The sequence below is a fragment of the Oreochromis aureus genome, linkage group 14 (genome assembly GCF_013358895.1).
Source record: "Oreochromis aureus strain Israel breed Guangdong linkage group 14, ZZ_aureus, whole genome shotgun sequence".
NCBI classification, from domain to species: domain Eukaryota; kingdom Metazoa; phylum Chordata; class Actinopteri; order Cichliformes; family Cichlidae; genus Oreochromis; species Oreochromis aureus.
In genome coordinates, this window is record NC_052955.1 from 9,581,186 (window position 1) to 9,598,795 (window position 17,610).

Here is a 17,610-nt window from a genome sequence, read left to right on the forward strand (position 1 = left end):
TGTAAAAGCTCAATGTAGGACTTACTTCATGTCCACTCTGCAGATGTGAGTTAGTCTGGACTTTCCTGAGCCACAGGGCTCTAATAGGTAGTTAGACTCCAGGACTATAGCCCTTATCCCTCCTAAAGGAGGACAGTCTTCATGCTCTATAGACACAGAAACCAGGGAGCAAGCACCTTTGGGCAAGTCTGTCCTCCATGACCTTGAATGCACAGAAAGAGACTGATTATGGTATCTAAAGAAATACAATTTGAGCTATTCCCAAAATAAGAGAACATATGGTGCGTTGAGTTTTCTTAAGCACTCACCTAAGAACTACAAAGTCCCTGCTGGGATGAGGGGGCATGCGACTCAGGACATACTGAAACACTTCTGTTTGCCTGTCCAGTGTCTCGCACACTTTCCACTGAAGGAGGTCCATATCCCACAGGTGGCGCTCTCGCAGCACCCGGTTCAACACCACAGATGGCGGTGCTTCCACCTCGACAGACACTTTCCAACGTCTCAAAGGGTTGCCATCTCCCACCTGGATCACACACAAAGACACAAAAAGGATTGTTTTCATGTACCACAATCTTTGAAATAAAGATAGTGGTTTAGGTTTAGGTTAGAAAACTAACCTTCTTATAATAGAGCTCTGTGTTATCAGAGCTGCTGCAAGACACCCAGTATTTGGATTTTTCCCGGGCCTCTTTGAGCAGGTTCTGAAGTCTCCCCTCCAAAAGTGTTTGGTATGTTCCGTCCTCATCTTCCGACTGCTTGCACAGCTCGTCAATTGTTGGTGCATGCAAATCAGCCTCCACATAGGAATTACGCGACTGAGTAACCATCTCATGAGGGATCTAATGGGTGCATAAAAGCATAAGGTAAGGCTCACAGCAAATAAAAACAAGAGCAGATACTGCATTCAGGCTTTAAATTCTTACTGCATAATAAACACAGGTTCTCGTACCTCAAAGAGGCGGTTGCACTCTATGATCATGTGAGCGAGGCCCTGTGTCGCTGCTAAATTCTCATTCAGATCCTTCTGGTCTGGTCTACCAGTAGCATACTTCTTATGCATGGCCCTGGAGATTATATGAGGAGAGAAAACCTATTAGGCCAGCAGGGACTTCAGGTCAACATCCCCACAAGAAACAGTATATAAACCCTTCTTCCGCTCTGCAGGAAACCGCTTTGATCTCTTTAGCAACAATTTCAACTTGCTAAATTAGAGAGCTTTGCTTTGTTTGTACACAGCATGATCTCATAAAACATTAAGCTTTAACTGGGGTAAAACTGGCCCAGAAAGAGAGTTATCTACTGCACCCCTGAGGGGTGAGTAAAATCTGTAACCCACTTTATAGCGATCTTTATGGAGCTGTGGGGAAGATAATCATGCAGGAGTTAATGTATGCATGTCTTCATCATTATTTTTGTAAACACAGAATGGCAGGTAATGTTACCCAAAACCAGAGACACCAAGTTAAGTGTAACACAAGAAAAAAAGAAAACAATACCTTGGTGAAAGATTGTCCTTCTTCATTTTGTTGAGATGGAAGAGGGACGGAGCCAGGCACACAGCAATATTCATAGGTGTCATCTGGTTCTCCGCCACAGAGGAAGTGACATCACTAAGGAAACAGAGTAGCGTCTGCAGTACCTCTCGGTTTTCATCAGACATCAACATGATGGCTGCCTGGACAGCTTGTAATCTTTGGTCCTTTGGTACATCTGCACAGGTTAATAGAAGGATTAAAAAAACAACATTTCTGCTTTGCAGAGGAAGTGATATCAGATAAAAACGCAATCTTTACTTACACTGGTAAATATGGAGGAAGGTCTCTCCCAGCTTGCTGGTAAGTAGGGGCTCAGGTAAGTCCCTGAAGAATTGCTTCACCATATCAGCCACATCATAGGCGGACTGATCCTCATAATTCACATTTTCTGGAGAACTTTCATTCATCTGCCTCAGAGCTTGAATTCGAGACTTCACGCCTGATTTACGAAAAAGACCCACCTGGAAACAAAACAGTGATATCACATAAACTTCATATATGAAAATGAAAGGCATGTGCAGTGTGAGAGTATCGTATGCTGTCACTGACCTGGTCAAGACACTGACTCCTCAAGTACCGCAGGGCCTGCTGCAGGCCGAGGGGCAAGGGCTGTCCTGAACGCTGCACATGCACAATGAGAGGAACTCCGAACACAATCTTATCCTTATAATCTGGTACCTTCATTCTCTTCATAAATTTTGGCACAGACCTAGGAGAGACATTAGCACATGTTTTAAAAAATTCTCTTGAGACTAAAGAAAGATAATGACAATGAAGGACGCCAATACAGTATATCAGGATTTGGACAAATACATACATAAAGAATACTGACGACTGAGAGTGATTATCAGTTCAAAGAACTGTAATAAAATCCAAATGGAAAATAGGAATCAAACATAAGTAGATGGGAGGATATGTTAGACTTACCAAGCCCAGCCATGTTTATTGGTCAGGGAATATTTCTCCATGATTGCAGTCAAACGCAACAGTGAAAACTTTTGTAACAAACTCAGCTGGCCTGCTGATTGGTTTGTAATCTGCAGGGATGCTCTTGAGTGACTTAGACGATTAGATATCTGAAAGCTGGGCCATCGTAACCTAATGCCAACAGAGATGAAAAAAAGCAAAGAAAATAGAGTAAACTTTTATTCATCTTAACATACTCTTACTGCTTAGTTCAATCAGTTCAGTCTTACCTATTAGGTCTTGTGAGTGATGCACCTACTCCGGAGTCCCTCCTTTCCCTGAGCCTTGTAGATTCTGTCTCTGTAAGTGATACTTTGTCTCTGTCTCCATCACTAGGCACGATCTGGCTTTCCGTGACAGAATTTCCCTCAAAGTCCAATGTAATCTGACTAGAGGACTGAAGCCCCGCTGTATCATCCTTCCCGTCATCGATCTGTACTATCCCCTCGCCTCCAGGTAACACATTTTTTGACCAGTGGTCCACTATCTGTTTTAGACCATTGACATGCAGCAAGATATCATCCAGGTGTGGAAACAGATCCTCTTTCTCCAGGTCTATCAGGTCTCCAGTGCTGGCATACAGATGCGAGCCAGGAACATTATCGTACACACTGATGCGGCTACCTCTGGAAGAGGACTTGGTGGCAGGCCGTGTTTCCTTCCTGCATGAAATTAAAGGGGAGTCCAGGTGCATACTGCCAGTGTGCCAGTTAATTGAGGCACCACCAGTTGGGGACAGGCTCTCTATGGACAATGCTTTGGGAAAGGTTCCTGGCTTGTGGTCTTTGGGAATGTGGACCACGAGGTTTTCATAAGAGCAAAATTCATTTCTACGATTTTGTTCTGCAACTTTATTCATTTGGGATCCTGAGAAGATGTCCATGTCCTCCAAATACATGCCACTGCGTTTATGGTCAACACGGTGAGGCTTATGCTCTTTTAGGCTGGGTGTGCTGACAGTGCTGCCACCAGAATGGCTGCTACCCTCACTACTGGAGTGGGATGGCAGAATTTTATTGCATGGTGGTTCCAGAGCTCCACCATCTCCATTTATGATGTCTTCACACCTCAATTTCTTCAGGACCTGGGCCTCCTGCTGCAGCACAGGAGAGCTGATTACCAGCGTCTTATGGCCTTTTCCCAGATTACCTCGGGAGCTCAGTGTATCCATACGCTTTAGTAACTCCTTGGCACAAGAGCGGGTTGTTTTGCTGTGCTTGTCAGATGGTGAATTGAAGTGAGCAAATTCTTTGGGGATGTGAGGCATTGTGAGAGAAGTCGAGTCTGGCATTGCTGCAGTGTCTGAGCAGGTGCGATTGGAACAGTCAGAGTCCTCTGTGCTGAGGCCCCGATGACCGCTGCCTCCGCTGCTCTCGCTGTGCAAAGAAGAGACCTCTGGCTCGCTGAGGTCTGTCAGAACACTCTCGCTGCTGGTGGTAGTTCTCAGAGGCACACCATCTCTGGAGAGCTCACCCTCTCTGTGATTTCCCAGCAGACTGTCAATGTCCTGTAACCTGGACCAGCGCCGGCTGCTCCACTCAAAGGTCCATTTGTCACTAATAGCAAACAGATCGTCTTCATCAGAGTCTTCACTCTGGGAAAAGAAAGATTATTTTACAGCAATTATTCTGGCAGATATAACTGCAACTGCTGCTATGTAGGTCTCATGAAAGTAACTACAGTAGTAAATAACTATTCACTGAAATAATAATAATAATAATAATAATCATCAAAAAAGACAATGGATGCAGACACACTCCACAAAGGATAATTTGCATATTTTTCCTCTTTGTATTGTGTGTGTGAAAAAAATTTCACTGGAAGCTAAAACGTGTGTACTATCACACAAAGCACAAAGGATAGCTACAGGCAATAAAAGGAAAACGTGTTTGCAAAGGACTAATACCATTATGCAACCAGCCAAGAAAAGGCTACATTCCAATGCGTGAACAAATAAGAAGTAATAACTGTGAATGTAATAATAGTTGTATATAAAGATAAAGTTAGGTTCTATTTGTGATGCAGCATGTATTAACATTTCTTTTCAACATCTTAAAAATTACTGATAACTACTGTGGTATTAGACTCATAGATTTTTTTTTTCTATCAAGAGCTACAAATGAAGAATAACAGCTCAAAGCAGTCCAGAGTATGTGGAGAGTCGCACACAAAAGGCTATGGTTGTGGCAAAAACAAATATATAACCAACTGAGTAATAAAGTGTTTTAAAAATATATCTCTTCAAGGAGGATGCCGTTTTCCCCAAATCCAAAATGCATTTAATGTTATATTATACTTGTCACAACTGTAAAAGTAAAAAGATTTTAGCACTTACTTTCTTCTTTGGAAGATTCACGTCAAGTTTCATAGAGGCACACTTATTTAAAGTGTGGAGTCGCCTGAAAGAAAAACAGCCATAGGATGAAAAGCTGTTCCAAGCAAACAAAAGAAAGCACCAGTAGTAATCAACACCAGATGAGCAGACTAGAAAAAGATCCACTTCTGTTTGTTGTTTAAGTGTTAATCTGATCAGCGTCTGTTTTGGATGCACAGCCAGACCCAGAGGGAAACTGAATTTATCCATATAATAATACCCTAAACCTAATGAACACCGGTAATTGTCAGTTGCTCTGTTCTCTAAGTGATAGTGGCTTGAAGGGCTGCCTGTAGCAGTCTGAACAAAGGTGAACTTTAGTTCAACTTTGCCTAATCAAATTCATTCAAAATGTTCCCCTGTACGTGTTAACGTATAGGTCTTAAATATGATCTTCAACTTAGCATGGTGATTTAGAAAGACTGTCCTTAACATGAAGCATAGACAATATAGTTGTATGTTTTGCATTTATCATAATCTATTTATAAATACTGATGTACATTTCCTTAATGTAGTTTTATAAAGACAAACAGTGAATGCTTTCAGTATCTCTAATAAACATCACAAACTAAGGCTTTGAGCGTATCCTTAGTGATTACAGTTTATAGGAGTTTGTGGGTGTGCCAACTGGAATTTACAGTACACTGTACAACGGCACTAAGAGCTGAAAATGAACCAACCGCTGCAGATGGAAAAAATGACGACATAAGAAAACACACTCCCGCTAAACTGAATGTTGGCTTTAGACAAAGAAACAAATGTGCGGTAAGATAATCACAAGCTTTAACGGCTCCACATACTGCTAACAGGCTTTTTTTAACCGACTGACAGTATTGTTCTGTGTCAGTAAAAGGCCTCTAACCATTCTCCAGTGTTACAGAAGGGGTTAGTTAAACAAGACGTTCCCATGATTGTTACTGTAGATAGTGGAGCACTGAAGAGGGGGATCTCTAAGCTGGGGGCCCTTTATTCCGCAGGCCAGAAGAGCTTTGAATGTGGTTACTAAAAAAAGGAGGCTGCTTACTGAAGGATCAGAGAGCAACTCACACACATAAAATAACTATCTGCTTCAGTTCAATCACAAGATGAAGGCGGCTGTTTATTTTTGCACACATGCCTGTGGTGGCAAAACTGATAATAAAGCCATCCTAATGTTACCATAGAGATGGAGGGACGTCGTGGACAACAATCACGTTAGAGGTGGAACTGTTTCCAATTGTGCTGTATTTATCCTGTGGCTAGTTTGGAATTCAGATGAGTTGCTTTAGGGTTGTTTAGAGTCACAGCATATTGAGCTGTGCGAGGCACCCCTCACGTTCCTTCTGCTTTCCTCTTGGGATGGTTGCTATAGTTACAGTGGTAGCCCGAGTGCTGTTTGCATCTTGGCTTGAAAAAGTATATGCGTTGTCTCACCCTACAAGAACGTTATGTGTAACCACCAGTTGTTCGCTTAGTGTACGTTTTTAGTCATTCTCTGGCAAACTAGGAAATTATATACAGTATTTAGGCATAGTTGGGTTAGATGAACAACAGAAGAGTCTCATCAGTGCTCTTGCAAGTGAAGGATTTAACAAAGCTGCAATAGGCATAAAATGTGGAAAAGGCCAAAAAATTTAAAAACAGCTGTATCCTCTTGCAGTGCTAAAAATAGGTCAATGATCCCATCTGACTTCAGAAGAGTCAAACACACGATTGGACAACCATATCCTTCCACCTGATGTTGTTCTAATTTATGCTGGCCAAAGTCTCCAATCCCAGGCTAGGTGTTCTAAAGCCTGGAAACTCTCTTCTCTCTCAGATTACTTACAAACTACAAAAAGGACATCAGGTTAATATAGAAGTATTTTATCAAGTGCGGGCAAAGAGCATGTTGCTTACACCAACTTTAAACCAAAATTTTCATTTTGTCCATTTGGGGACCACCATATCTGTGCGACCTGATGAAGGTCTGTAAGCAGTGATTTAATAAATGAAATAATAAACGTAACTCCAAGTGGGAAAAAAACTTCATAGTAAGCTACTTTCAGCTGATCGCTTGCCACAAGGGGTCCCCACAGTGGGTAGCTTCATGTTTGACTTGGCAGAGTTTTGAGCTGAATGCCCTTCCTGACGTGATCCCAAAGGGGATAGCCAACGAGTTTATGTAATAACAGTTGTATAAATACAGGATTTGTGTCTGCAGCTTTTAGCTTTTAAACTTTTTTCACATCATTACATGGAAGTTGTGCTTTCATGTCAAACTTCACAGGGTCTTTAACATAGCTCCACTTCAGTGTTTGCAACTTTATTTCAAAGATTAGCTATAAATATCTGACATGACATTACCTGCACAGAGGTTCCACAAGATCTTTGTCCAAAAAATCATGATCTCTTTTCACAGGAGTAATGTCAATGGGAAACTGCGAATCTGGGGAAAAAAAGAATAAAGTTGGAGAAAGAAGCAGTGTTCAAATTCCTCCCTGACATTTTAGCAGTGTTCTTGGATATGATGAATGGAAAGAGAGATGAGGAAACCACATTCTTTCCAGAACTACATTGAAAGCTGGGAGACCATTAACTTGTTTTGTATGTGATGCTAATGAGCAGAGACAGAATTTGTCCAAATAACAGCGTTCAGGCTTGTGAGCATTACGTCTTGCCCTGGGTATGGGCTTCCTCTTACATAACTTAAGAGGATGAATCTAACATTCCACTGCATTCATGTCAAGTTGTCGACTTCTTATAAAAAGCAGAGGTTGCTCGGTCTGATTTTAAAGTTGGGCAAATATTCTGATAAACTGTATTCTGGACTTAAAAAATGGCAAAAGCTTCAAGCACTGGGATAATTTCTAATACACAATCCCAATATCATACTAAAATTATGTTAACTTATCATTCACTCAAACAGCAATGTCTGTATTCATTGCCAAAGTCCAGATACTATCTACAAACTGTCAGAAAACAAATATATTGCACCACAGCACATCAGAAGTCTGGCCACGACGCAGAGATCTGAGGGAGTATAGCTACCTTAAGCTCTGATAAAACCCAGTTCTTCCCATGACTTTAGTCTTTAAGCACAGAGGACATGTTTATGTAGTAATCGTAGCTTGGAAAAGATTAGACTTTAAAAGCAACTGAATTTTCCACTTGTTTTGCTGTGTCTAGGGATCTGACTGCGGTCCAAGCTCCAAGGCTTCCTGAGAATAGTGGTGTAAATGAGGCGCACTATGCAGCTCATGAATACATGGTTTTGTGTACAGTGTTGGGGGCAGACCAGATAACACTGTGTACCATTATTCACTCATCAGCTTGCAAGTCCATGTTCAATCAGAAACACTGTTCTATTTAGGAACAGATCTAAAATTAAAAAAAGCCATTTTTAGTTCCTTACAGAAGCCTTTTATTGCTGTTCTACTTTATTAACCTCTTCCCTTTAATGCCAACATTTTGACCCTTTGGTCATGTGTGAATGTGTGGAGGAGTTTTTTTTGTTTTTTGTTTTACCTTCAAAGAGCTGAGCATACTGGGGAAATCCTGCTGCCCGCAGCCAATCACACGCCTCTTTCGCCTCAATTTCTGAAATACAAAAAATGTTGTTGTCTGAGATAAAAAGTGAAATTTAATCACATTAGATGAGTTAGTTTTCATTTTGACAAAGAAACTGGGCTTTCAAGTGAAAACAAAACCAAGCCTGCGCCTCTTTCCAACACGCACAACAAACTTAAGGTTGGACAGACAGCAGATCTGGGTAAATCCAGAGATACTATCATGTATGAAACAAACAGTGACAAAATGTAAATAGGGTAAAAGGATCCTTATCAGCACTCTATGCATCTTTAATAGAGTCCAAGCAAAGCAAACAAGTAGAGTTTGTGATAAAGAATTGATCCCTCCAGTCATGATCATAAACTGGTCCCGGTGACCTGCAGAGTGAGACGTCTGCAGAGCCGCTGATGACAAGGAGAGGAAACAGACCATTGGCGCCTTTCCATTAATGCTAATAGAGCTGGGTGACATTTACCGCCTACACAAGACATGCTGTCTGACACGCCAGTGCTACAGTAAATAGGTTGCCTTACATTAGGAGAGGAAATGTAAAACTGTAGTCAATAAACATCAGAATTTATAAGAATGTGTTAGGAGAAATAATTCAGGTATTAAAAATGATTATTATTGCTTTTTTATGGTAAAAGAAAGGCCTACTTGTCCTCATTGAAGAAGATTACTTGCTGTTTATTGCAGTTTTCTATAAAAACAAACATTTTTCTTAAGGTTTTTAAACTTCTGGTTGTTCTGAAAAATGCTTTTTGTTTTACTTTTTATCTTACGATAATTAACAAACTGATCCGAAGATTAATTTATAACAAAAATTCTTAAAGTTCCAAAAATTCTTAAAAACTTCATAAAAACAAATAACCAAACAATCCCTTACATCATTTGTTATCCATGATCAGCCACTCTACGGGCACATTTTTAAGCATTAGAAACCTAAGTAACTCTGTGGTAAATTATTTAACATAAAACATATGAAGCACAGATTTTATATCTACCTAAATCTATATATTAAACAGTTCTTACCAGTTTCAGGGTGGATTTTTTGTTGTTATTGTTTAAAAACCTTTCCACAATTTGAAGAAGAATACAAACAGTAAACATTACATCCAGAATAATCGTGCATAAACTGCGCCAGCGGCTGACAAACAATTCTCCCATTACATATCTGAAGTCTTATTTCCAAGCCCCATCTGAGCCTGACACAATACGACTGAAACATAAAACACCATCATTCATCACACTATACTGCATAATTACAGCAGTTGTATTGTTAGAATGAATATGCAGCTATCGGATGATTTTCCAGATATAATCCAGAACTCACCTGTGCTGCTTTACTTGTTTTCCATCCAGAAATCTATAAAAAGTGACTTTGGTCATGCAACTGAATAAATATTAACAGTTCCCTCTGTCCTTGGATGATAGAAAAGGTCTGCTGTTTACCCCCTTAACCAGCAGTTAAGTCAACATGGGTAGGCGGCCAGGAGCCACTGTGCTCTGTTCCCACCTGTATCAGCAGGAGCTAAAGGTTTTCTGAGCAACTAGCCTTCCCTCTTAGGGGGATAATATCAGGCCTGTATTATTCAACTGTAGCTCATAGTGAGAGCGCTGCCAGGTCCTCTTGTGTCCCACAGCCACAGGTTGGACCACTGGGAGCAAGTAACATGAGCTGGGAATTCCTCTCTTTTGGCATTCTGTAACACGATACTGAGACATTCTGTCCTCTCATCCTCTCTCTAAGGAAATCTCTTGTGGATAAAAGGCTGGATGGGCATGATGCCAAAAATGAGAACTTGTGTTTTCCCTCCACAACCCACAGCTTTAAAACTGTGTACAGTATAAAATTACAGTTTCACAAAGAGATGAAACCCAGTTTGGCTGTGACACAATGGCCCTGAATGTTAAAAGCTGTGCACAACTAAAGCATCTGTAGCAACCGAGGGCGTCCTTCCTTTACCATTGTCTTTGTGCAACATTACCAAAAATACATTTTTAAAATAACCAGCTGTTATGTAATTCATTGCATGGATATGACGTGACAAAATGCTCAAAGAAAACCTAGCTTGGATACAGAATGAGCTGGGTAGACCCACAGTCTCATCCCAAACTTTTGATAAATATTGATTGGCAACAACATGAGCAAAAACTTTTCGGGTTTTTATTTTGTTTTGTCCTGAGCCTTTATGACAAACAGTAATCTCCTTCCTTCCATATTCTTTTGTAAAACAATCCAAAATAAAAAGAACAAATTCATTCATTCAGTCTTATTGTGAATAAGTACAAACAATTATCGTCAGTGAAGCATCTGTCTTAATATGCCTACTCTCCAAAACACTTCAAATCAACTACCACTGTAGTTTCCTGCCAGTAACAAATTATCATGTACTCACGGGATGTTTTCATCATACAGCCAGAGTGGTTCATATATCCATCAAATCTTAAGAGTGTCTCTCAGCATGTCAGAGCATCTTCATTCCCACGCTGAGCCACATTCCTGCTCTCTCTCCCTGTCTGAACACAGCTTCCAGTTGGAACTCAGATCCACAGCTCCTTCTTCCCCTTTCTCTTTCCGTCTACCCCCAACTACCATGTGCCTGCCCCAACACTAAATCTCTCCTTCAACCCACCCCTTTCTGTGGCAGACTTGTGAACATTCACCCCCGTCATCTTCCCCTTCAGCTCCTACTGCCTGACCCTCCTACCCAGCTCTGCCCACGACAACTCTTTTATAACCCCACTCAGCAGATTTTTGGCAAACATCTAAGCAGAGGAGATTGCCTCTGAATCCTTGGACTCTCTTGTATTTCAATACTTTGTATTTAAAAATTAAGAATTTCCTACCATTTCCTAAAAGATGTTTCTCTGCTCTCAGTCAGTTTTCTGGCCAGATTACATGAGGTCAGCTTTTACAGTTTTTTTCTCGAAACTTCATCCAAGAAGTGTTAAAAGTGATGTGGGAAAAGTTTAACTTAAACAAACAAAAGGGAAGAATGGTTTTTACAGACTCCAGATGTTGTTACAGCGGGTCAATGAAATGGAAAAAACGTAGGCAGCTGAACTCTGGGAAAACCATGACATAAACTGTCAGCAATCAGCAGCAGTGAATCATGCTGAGCCCCTCAGCTCACAAGACTCTGCGCTAACATCATCCTAACAGTAATATATGTCAATCTGTTTCAACTCTATGTCTGAAACAAAACAAATACACTCAAAGTCATCTGATATGTTGAGAGGGTAGTTTCAATTAAATAAATGCATAAAGAACAAGAATTTTTTTAAAAACCTTTAAATAAAATATATTTTGGAATTTAAAAAGACACAAACACACTTTTAAAAAAGCAAAAAGTCAACTCAATTTACCTTAGAGTTCAATGTAAATCTTTTAAAGTTAAACGTGTGAAAGAGTCAAAGAAGCAAATGTTTTTATAAATCAAATCCAGAAAGACACAGGGGCCGGATTGGCTGTACAATGCATCAATAGCCTAATTTTACATTATACTGTAAGAGATTAAATCCCCACAATTATGATTTATGAGGAAAATCTATTGGTTTAATATGCGGATAAAGCCACTTTAAAATGATCAGGGTTTTCCATGGCTCTGCGATTACGTAAGGATATCATAACCATCCATAATTTCCTATCATGTGAGTAGAATTCCAGATGTACTCCGCTTGCCCTCTGCCTGCCTCGCTGTGACACTTCTGCCATTTCCTCTCCTGGTCTAATGGGGCCAGGACTGGGTATAAAGCTTCAAGCACAGACAGAATGGCAGAGCACCTCCACTCTAGTTACCTCAATAAATCATTTAACAGCAAAGACACTAAGAGCATGGCAGAACTTTAAAACGCTCAAACAAACGGTTAAATTTACTATCTGTGTATGCCCACACAAATGTGCCTCCTCCATACTTCAGTGCCACAAAATGAATCAGCCAGGTGACTCAGACTGTAACTGAGTACTGAGACTGTCTATAGGAACACCTGGAGAATGACAAACAGAACCAGTAATATGGAAAAAGATTCCACTAGAAGGTGTCGTCATCCTGGGAAGCATAGAGGTGAGGCCTCTCTTCTCCTTTATGATGCTAATTGCATACAGACACCCACTCACTGTGAGGAGTCAGCTAAGGCTAGACAGACAGCCAGGGGAAACACACTGCCCTTCTCCAAGTCTGCTACAAAACCACAACATCTGATGTTTCATGCTGAAAATAGCCTTACATTCCTTCTGTCTCACAGCTTATAATTGTGTACAGGGGAGCAAACAGGAAGCGCAAAAGAAGAGAACAGAAGAGTTCAAGGAAATGCTTGCAATTCACAAGGTGGATTAATAGTGTGCTGCCCCATGCAATTCACCTAATGCCGTGGGAATAAAGCCTTCCTATTTCAAAAGAAGGTCTTAATTAACAAAGCTCTACATGTCCCTCAGACTCCAATATCCTCAGCACAATATGCCACAGCGAAACAGGAGGTGCCACTGCTTAACATCACAGCTGCCTTTCAGTTTATAACATTCACATTATCACTGATAAACTACCAAGATAGTGAAATAAAGAATACTAGTCAAATTCAAGAGACTTCGTTTGTCTCTTATTGAGTAACAACAGTACCTTTGCAGATTTGACTTTGTTCTTGATTGGCACATGAGCTAGATGGCTCCACAGGCCAAGTAATTACAGAGAGCCAATGTTGAATCATCCAGGGACCTCCACCCCCTCATCTGATCCTGTGGGGCACACAGGGGACCTGTTATCCTGCGGTCGACACAGGATGCAGGTTTAAAATGATCAGCTTTTGGCTGTGTTGCTAAGACACCAAGGCAAAATGTCCCCAAATACAAATGAGCTGTGCAAATCTTGGGCCAACTTCTGCCCTGTGGTCCACACTGACCTGTGGAGAGATCCTTTCATTGGCCCACAGGTCTCCAGTAACAAAGTGGATAAAGAAAATCTCGGTGCCTCCTGAAGAACAGAGACTTTAGGACAATCACAGTGTGAGCCCAGAAAAACCTGGTGCCAAGGAGGCATTAGCATTCTGAACCTGTGTAAGTGCAAGGTTTCACAATTAAATCTTAGATCCACAGACCAGCCTTTTAATCTATCATCATCATTTGGTCTTTAATTCTTTTCTTTGTCTGTTAAAAGTCATAAACCTTAGCATTTTTAATGACTCAATCAGTGAAAGCTGAAGTCTACCTTTCATTTCTCAGCAGACACACGCACACACACAAACTCACAGCAAGCACTTATTGATTTTGAGAGTAAATAACATAACTACGTGAGCTAGGGATCTGCTGCTGTTGACCATTGCCAAAGCCTGCTGGGTCAAAAGTCATCTGGGCTGTGTTTTTCTCTCGAGGTCCTGTATTGAATTTAAACAAGAGCAGCACAGCTGTGGTAACACTCTCCTTCACCTCTGAAGGACACCCAGAGAGAAGGTTCTTTCATCTTCAGGGGAAACAACCCATCAGCTCTCTTTCTTTCTAGAAATAGCCATTAGAGCGTTTTAAGCATTCACAAGCTAGTAATGATAATACAATGCACAGTGACAACAATTAAATACCAAGACGCTAACTCACATATGCTCATTCCTGTGCAGTGTCGGTCAGCAGTAGGCTTAAAAAAAAAAAAAAAAAAAAAAACCCAGTAAAATTCCAGCTTGAAAATCATGCGGGAATGGCATGATTCATGATAATCCAAACATTGCTAAACTCTAGTAAATAACTACAAATGGTTTCTAAAAGCAAATATCAGTTTATGTTCCAAGTCAACAGTCAGAAAGAAAATGGAAAGCTTTCAAAATCACTCTCTTGTGCTGCCACAAACAGCCTTTCCATGGAGGATTTACAGATGATCCCAGACACAAACTGTAAACTGATAGCCATTCCTGCTGGCTGGGAGTCAGAGCCAGAAGACAAATAATTGGGTATGATGCTGGGGCCACGTGGCTTCTGAGCAAGCCAAGGCTTCAAAGTTCAAACCATCAGCTCTACAGTGTTTTCAGGCAGGCTGTTACAATGTCTCACATTCACTTGGTTTTGAGAAAATGTTCTAACAATCACATGTTGAATCCCTGGGGTTGCTTTGCAAATAGCAAAAACTGAGGGAAGTGTCAAGTGTACTTCTGCTTCACAGACAGGTGTTCTGCTTCCTCCCCTTTGGTCACACTACAGGATACTTTGGCACATGGCTTCAAACTGACACTTAAACAGAAGTGTCTTTTACTACAAAAGGGACCTCTGACCCCAAACTCTAGAAAGGATGGTAATTTCCAGATCCCCATGTACCTCCACTTTACTGCCAACAGCTCTGAATAGAGGAGAAATCAATCAGTAGAGCTTTCTGTGAAATACATACCGCAGCAACTTCCAAGAGACAATGCGAAAGCTAAACACTTCCAGACACTGAACTGAAGCCACGTTCCCACGCATGTTAAAGTGTTCTGAAAACCATCGCGGAGGCCCTTTTCTTAAGGATTTGCTTTCTTTTGTGATAAAAGTATCAGCTTTGGCTTTTGCAGATTTCCTTCTTCATGCAGGCAAAAGTCCCTGAAACCCTGGACTATTTCCTCAACCCACAGTGATCTTTATAGATTAATCATCGCTCTAGTTTTCAGATGAAATTACTCACTCTATCAACAGATAAGTAACACAGTGCAAGATTAATAACATGGGCTGGGCAGTAATAACATGCACCAAGGAGTCCCTATCTGCTCTCATAAATTTTCCTTTTTCAAAACTGTGGGTTTTCTTTTTTAAAGCCAAAATAGGAAGCATAGCTTGTTGAAACAGATCCTAGAGAGCTATTGTACCTGTGGACATCTGTGCTCCCTGCAGTCCAGATGTAAGGTCTGTAAGCCTATCAGACTTACGGTGAGCTCCACTTTCTCTTCACTAACATCTCCTTGGAGCTGTCTGCTACCTCCCCCCTTTCTTTTCCTTTTCCCTCTCTCAGCACGATTCCTGTCAGGGCTTTTCTAGTTGACTCCCTCCTCCTCATCTTTTATGCCAGCTCTGTTACAGTTAGCTCCTACAGTTTCCCATGTGGTCATGTAGTTAAATGTAACACTTTAGGCCTACAAACAAACTAAACAAGTTCTTATACAGTACGTCTTTGATGCATCCGCATTCAAAGTCCATACATCTTGTCTTTTATGTGAAATGCATGCCTTGATTCTCCATTCTCTTTGATAGTCTACGTAAACACTATAATTTGGTTTTCCAGTGAAGAAGAATTACTAAATGCTAAGAATTACTGACAAACTCTCAGCCAGCTCAGGTGAAATCTTGACAGTAACGAAGTAATGAAATGTAATGAAAATAGAATGACTGGAACCTTTATGACACATGTTTCTAAAGTTGTGGCACCCACACAGATCAAAAAATCAGATGCTAATTAGTATAAATGTCTTGATTCATGTTCAATCATCCAGGTAAGGAAATCCCAAAATGTTCCAGGTGATCCAGAAGAGAAGAAGGACAACTGCTGCCTAAGTGAAAACCCTTAGTGATCCCTTATGAGTCAGGAGTATCGGAACAGCTGAGGCACATTTTCTCTGTGATTTTCAAACCTCAAAACACGCTGCACCAAAAATTGGTCCACCCCAAGGATCCAGTTGCCTGGCACAAACAGAGTAATATAGTGTACGCCATTAAGTGCTAGGAGAATTACAGTGATTAATACAGCTGGGAAATCAAACAACCTCTGGCTAAGTGGATGGCACAACACAGAAGCGCTAAGCAGCCAATGGCCACTCTTTCAATGATGAGGATGTAGACATCCTGGAGAGGGAGGAAGGCTGGTTTGAGCGGGGAGTCAGTGAGGCCATTTTTCATGAAAAGAGAAAGAGCATCTCTGAATCAAGGAGGGGGCCTAAGGGTACATCTTTCACAATCTTACAATGCTGCGATTGCAGCCATTCCCCAACTCTCTGTGAATGCTTCTCATGACCATTGATCAATGCTCGTGACAATTTGCATATTAATGATCAAGCAACTGGCCTCACAGCCCATTTTTCATCAGTGGTGCTAGTTACAGTCATTATGCAAATGTACTGTTTATAAGGCTTGGGAAACCTGCACTTGGATGAGTGACGAAATGTTTCCCCCCACTGAAGAGGCTACGTCTAGATGAACAGAATCAACTTTTTGAGATAATTAGTATAAACTAACACATTCTGCGTAGTTTATGAGTGAAGTAATGAGTAAAGACAAAAATAGAAGGGGAAAAAAACATCCCGAAGAAACCCTTCTGAAGTCAGATCCTGCAGAGCTCTATTAGGTCCTCCTTCCTCTCATTTGGAAAAGTTCCCAGAGGGCACTATGCAGGGTTCCCTCCTTCTCTGGGAATGGCCTGGGAGAGTCAGAGGGTAGAGAGAGGGCCAATGTCAGAGCAAGGGCCCCATACCGTGAGAAAGCCCTCTCAGGACCTCCACAATAAAAGCATGGAGCATCCCTTGGGACGCTGGTCCTAATTAACAACTTCAAAGTGAGTGGCTACAAGATTTCCTTAGGAGCTTGATGTACTCATGGAACAGACTTGTAAGTGGCAGCACAGAGGATCATACTGTCAGCACAAGTTTTGTGTATGACGAGGTACAGCTTGGCTTACCAGTACTGCCAGCCACCCATAGAGTTAAATGACTGTTCTGCTCTATTAGAGCATTTGTACTCTTACCCACAGAACAATAACTTAAAAATATAAAACCACTTCTCATCTGTGCTCGTCGGCGTCAGGGCTGAACAGCCTATAAAGAGGAAAGACGGCGGCTGGATGTCTGTGACCTGGATGTGCGCTGCCTTTACACTTCTGTCATTTTTTCCAGCTATGACTTGTAATGCACATTTCTACCACAAGAGGTCAGTCAAGTGCTAAACTCTGGCACTTAGAGCACTGTGTTTTAATCACCAATTATTTTGGACTGTGCAATACATAGTTATCTATATTTTTTATTTTACATCCATAGAAAATACATTTATATATAAGCAAATGTTGAAATTTCAGGTCAGACCCCTAAAGACACTGACTATATAATCTCTTTTCTGACCAAGACCAAGCCAAAATAAATCTACTATTCACTGTAAAAACAGTACAGCATTTTTTTGTGGCATGTGGAATATGAAACATCTGAGCAGTTTTCCAAAGCACTTCTGTTAATATGTGACTTTGTGTTCCTGTTACAGTGCAGCCAAGGCAT

General features: G+C 41.0%; 1 protein-coding gene across 7 annotated transcripts in view; it reads right to left on the minus strand.

The window, feature by feature from the left end:
- The window catches only part of stard13b (StAR-related lipid transfer (START) domain containing 13b), a 60,919-nt gene that overhangs the window by 736 nt on the left and 42,573 nt on the right, over positions 1 to 17,610 (minus strand). For 4 of the 7 annotated variants that reach the window (XM_031727768.2, XM_039597997.1, XM_039597999.1 and 1 more), the window contains 12 exons: positions 8,365 to 8,436; positions 7,204 to 7,285; positions 4,840 to 4,903; positions 2,735 to 4,098; positions 2,466 to 2,636; positions 2,088 to 2,247; positions 1,801 to 1,999; positions 1,500 to 1,713; positions 953 to 1,067; positions 621 to 842; positions 309 to 526; positions 26 to 202 (listed from right to left, as the gene is read on the minus strand). In XM_031727768.2, the coding sequence (XP_031583628.2) occupies positions 26 to 202; positions 309 to 526; positions 621 to 842; positions 953 to 1,067; positions 1,500 to 1,713; positions 1,801 to 1,999; positions 2,088 to 2,247; positions 2,466 to 2,636; positions 2,735 to 4,098; positions 4,840 to 4,903; positions 7,204 to 7,285; positions 8,365 to 8,436 (3,058 nt within the window). Of the gene's footprint in view, positions 1 to 25; positions 203 to 308; positions 527 to 620; positions 843 to 952; positions 1,068 to 1,499; positions 1,714 to 1,800; positions 2,000 to 2,087; positions 2,248 to 2,465; positions 2,637 to 2,734; positions 4,099 to 4,839; positions 4,904 to 7,203; positions 7,286 to 8,364; positions 8,437 to 9,438; positions 9,692 to 9,739; positions 9,987 to 10,805; positions 11,250 to 17,610 lie in introns of those variants that run through there. The other 3 variants (XM_031727769.2, XM_039598001.1, XM_039598002.1) reach the window with 3 other exon arrangements.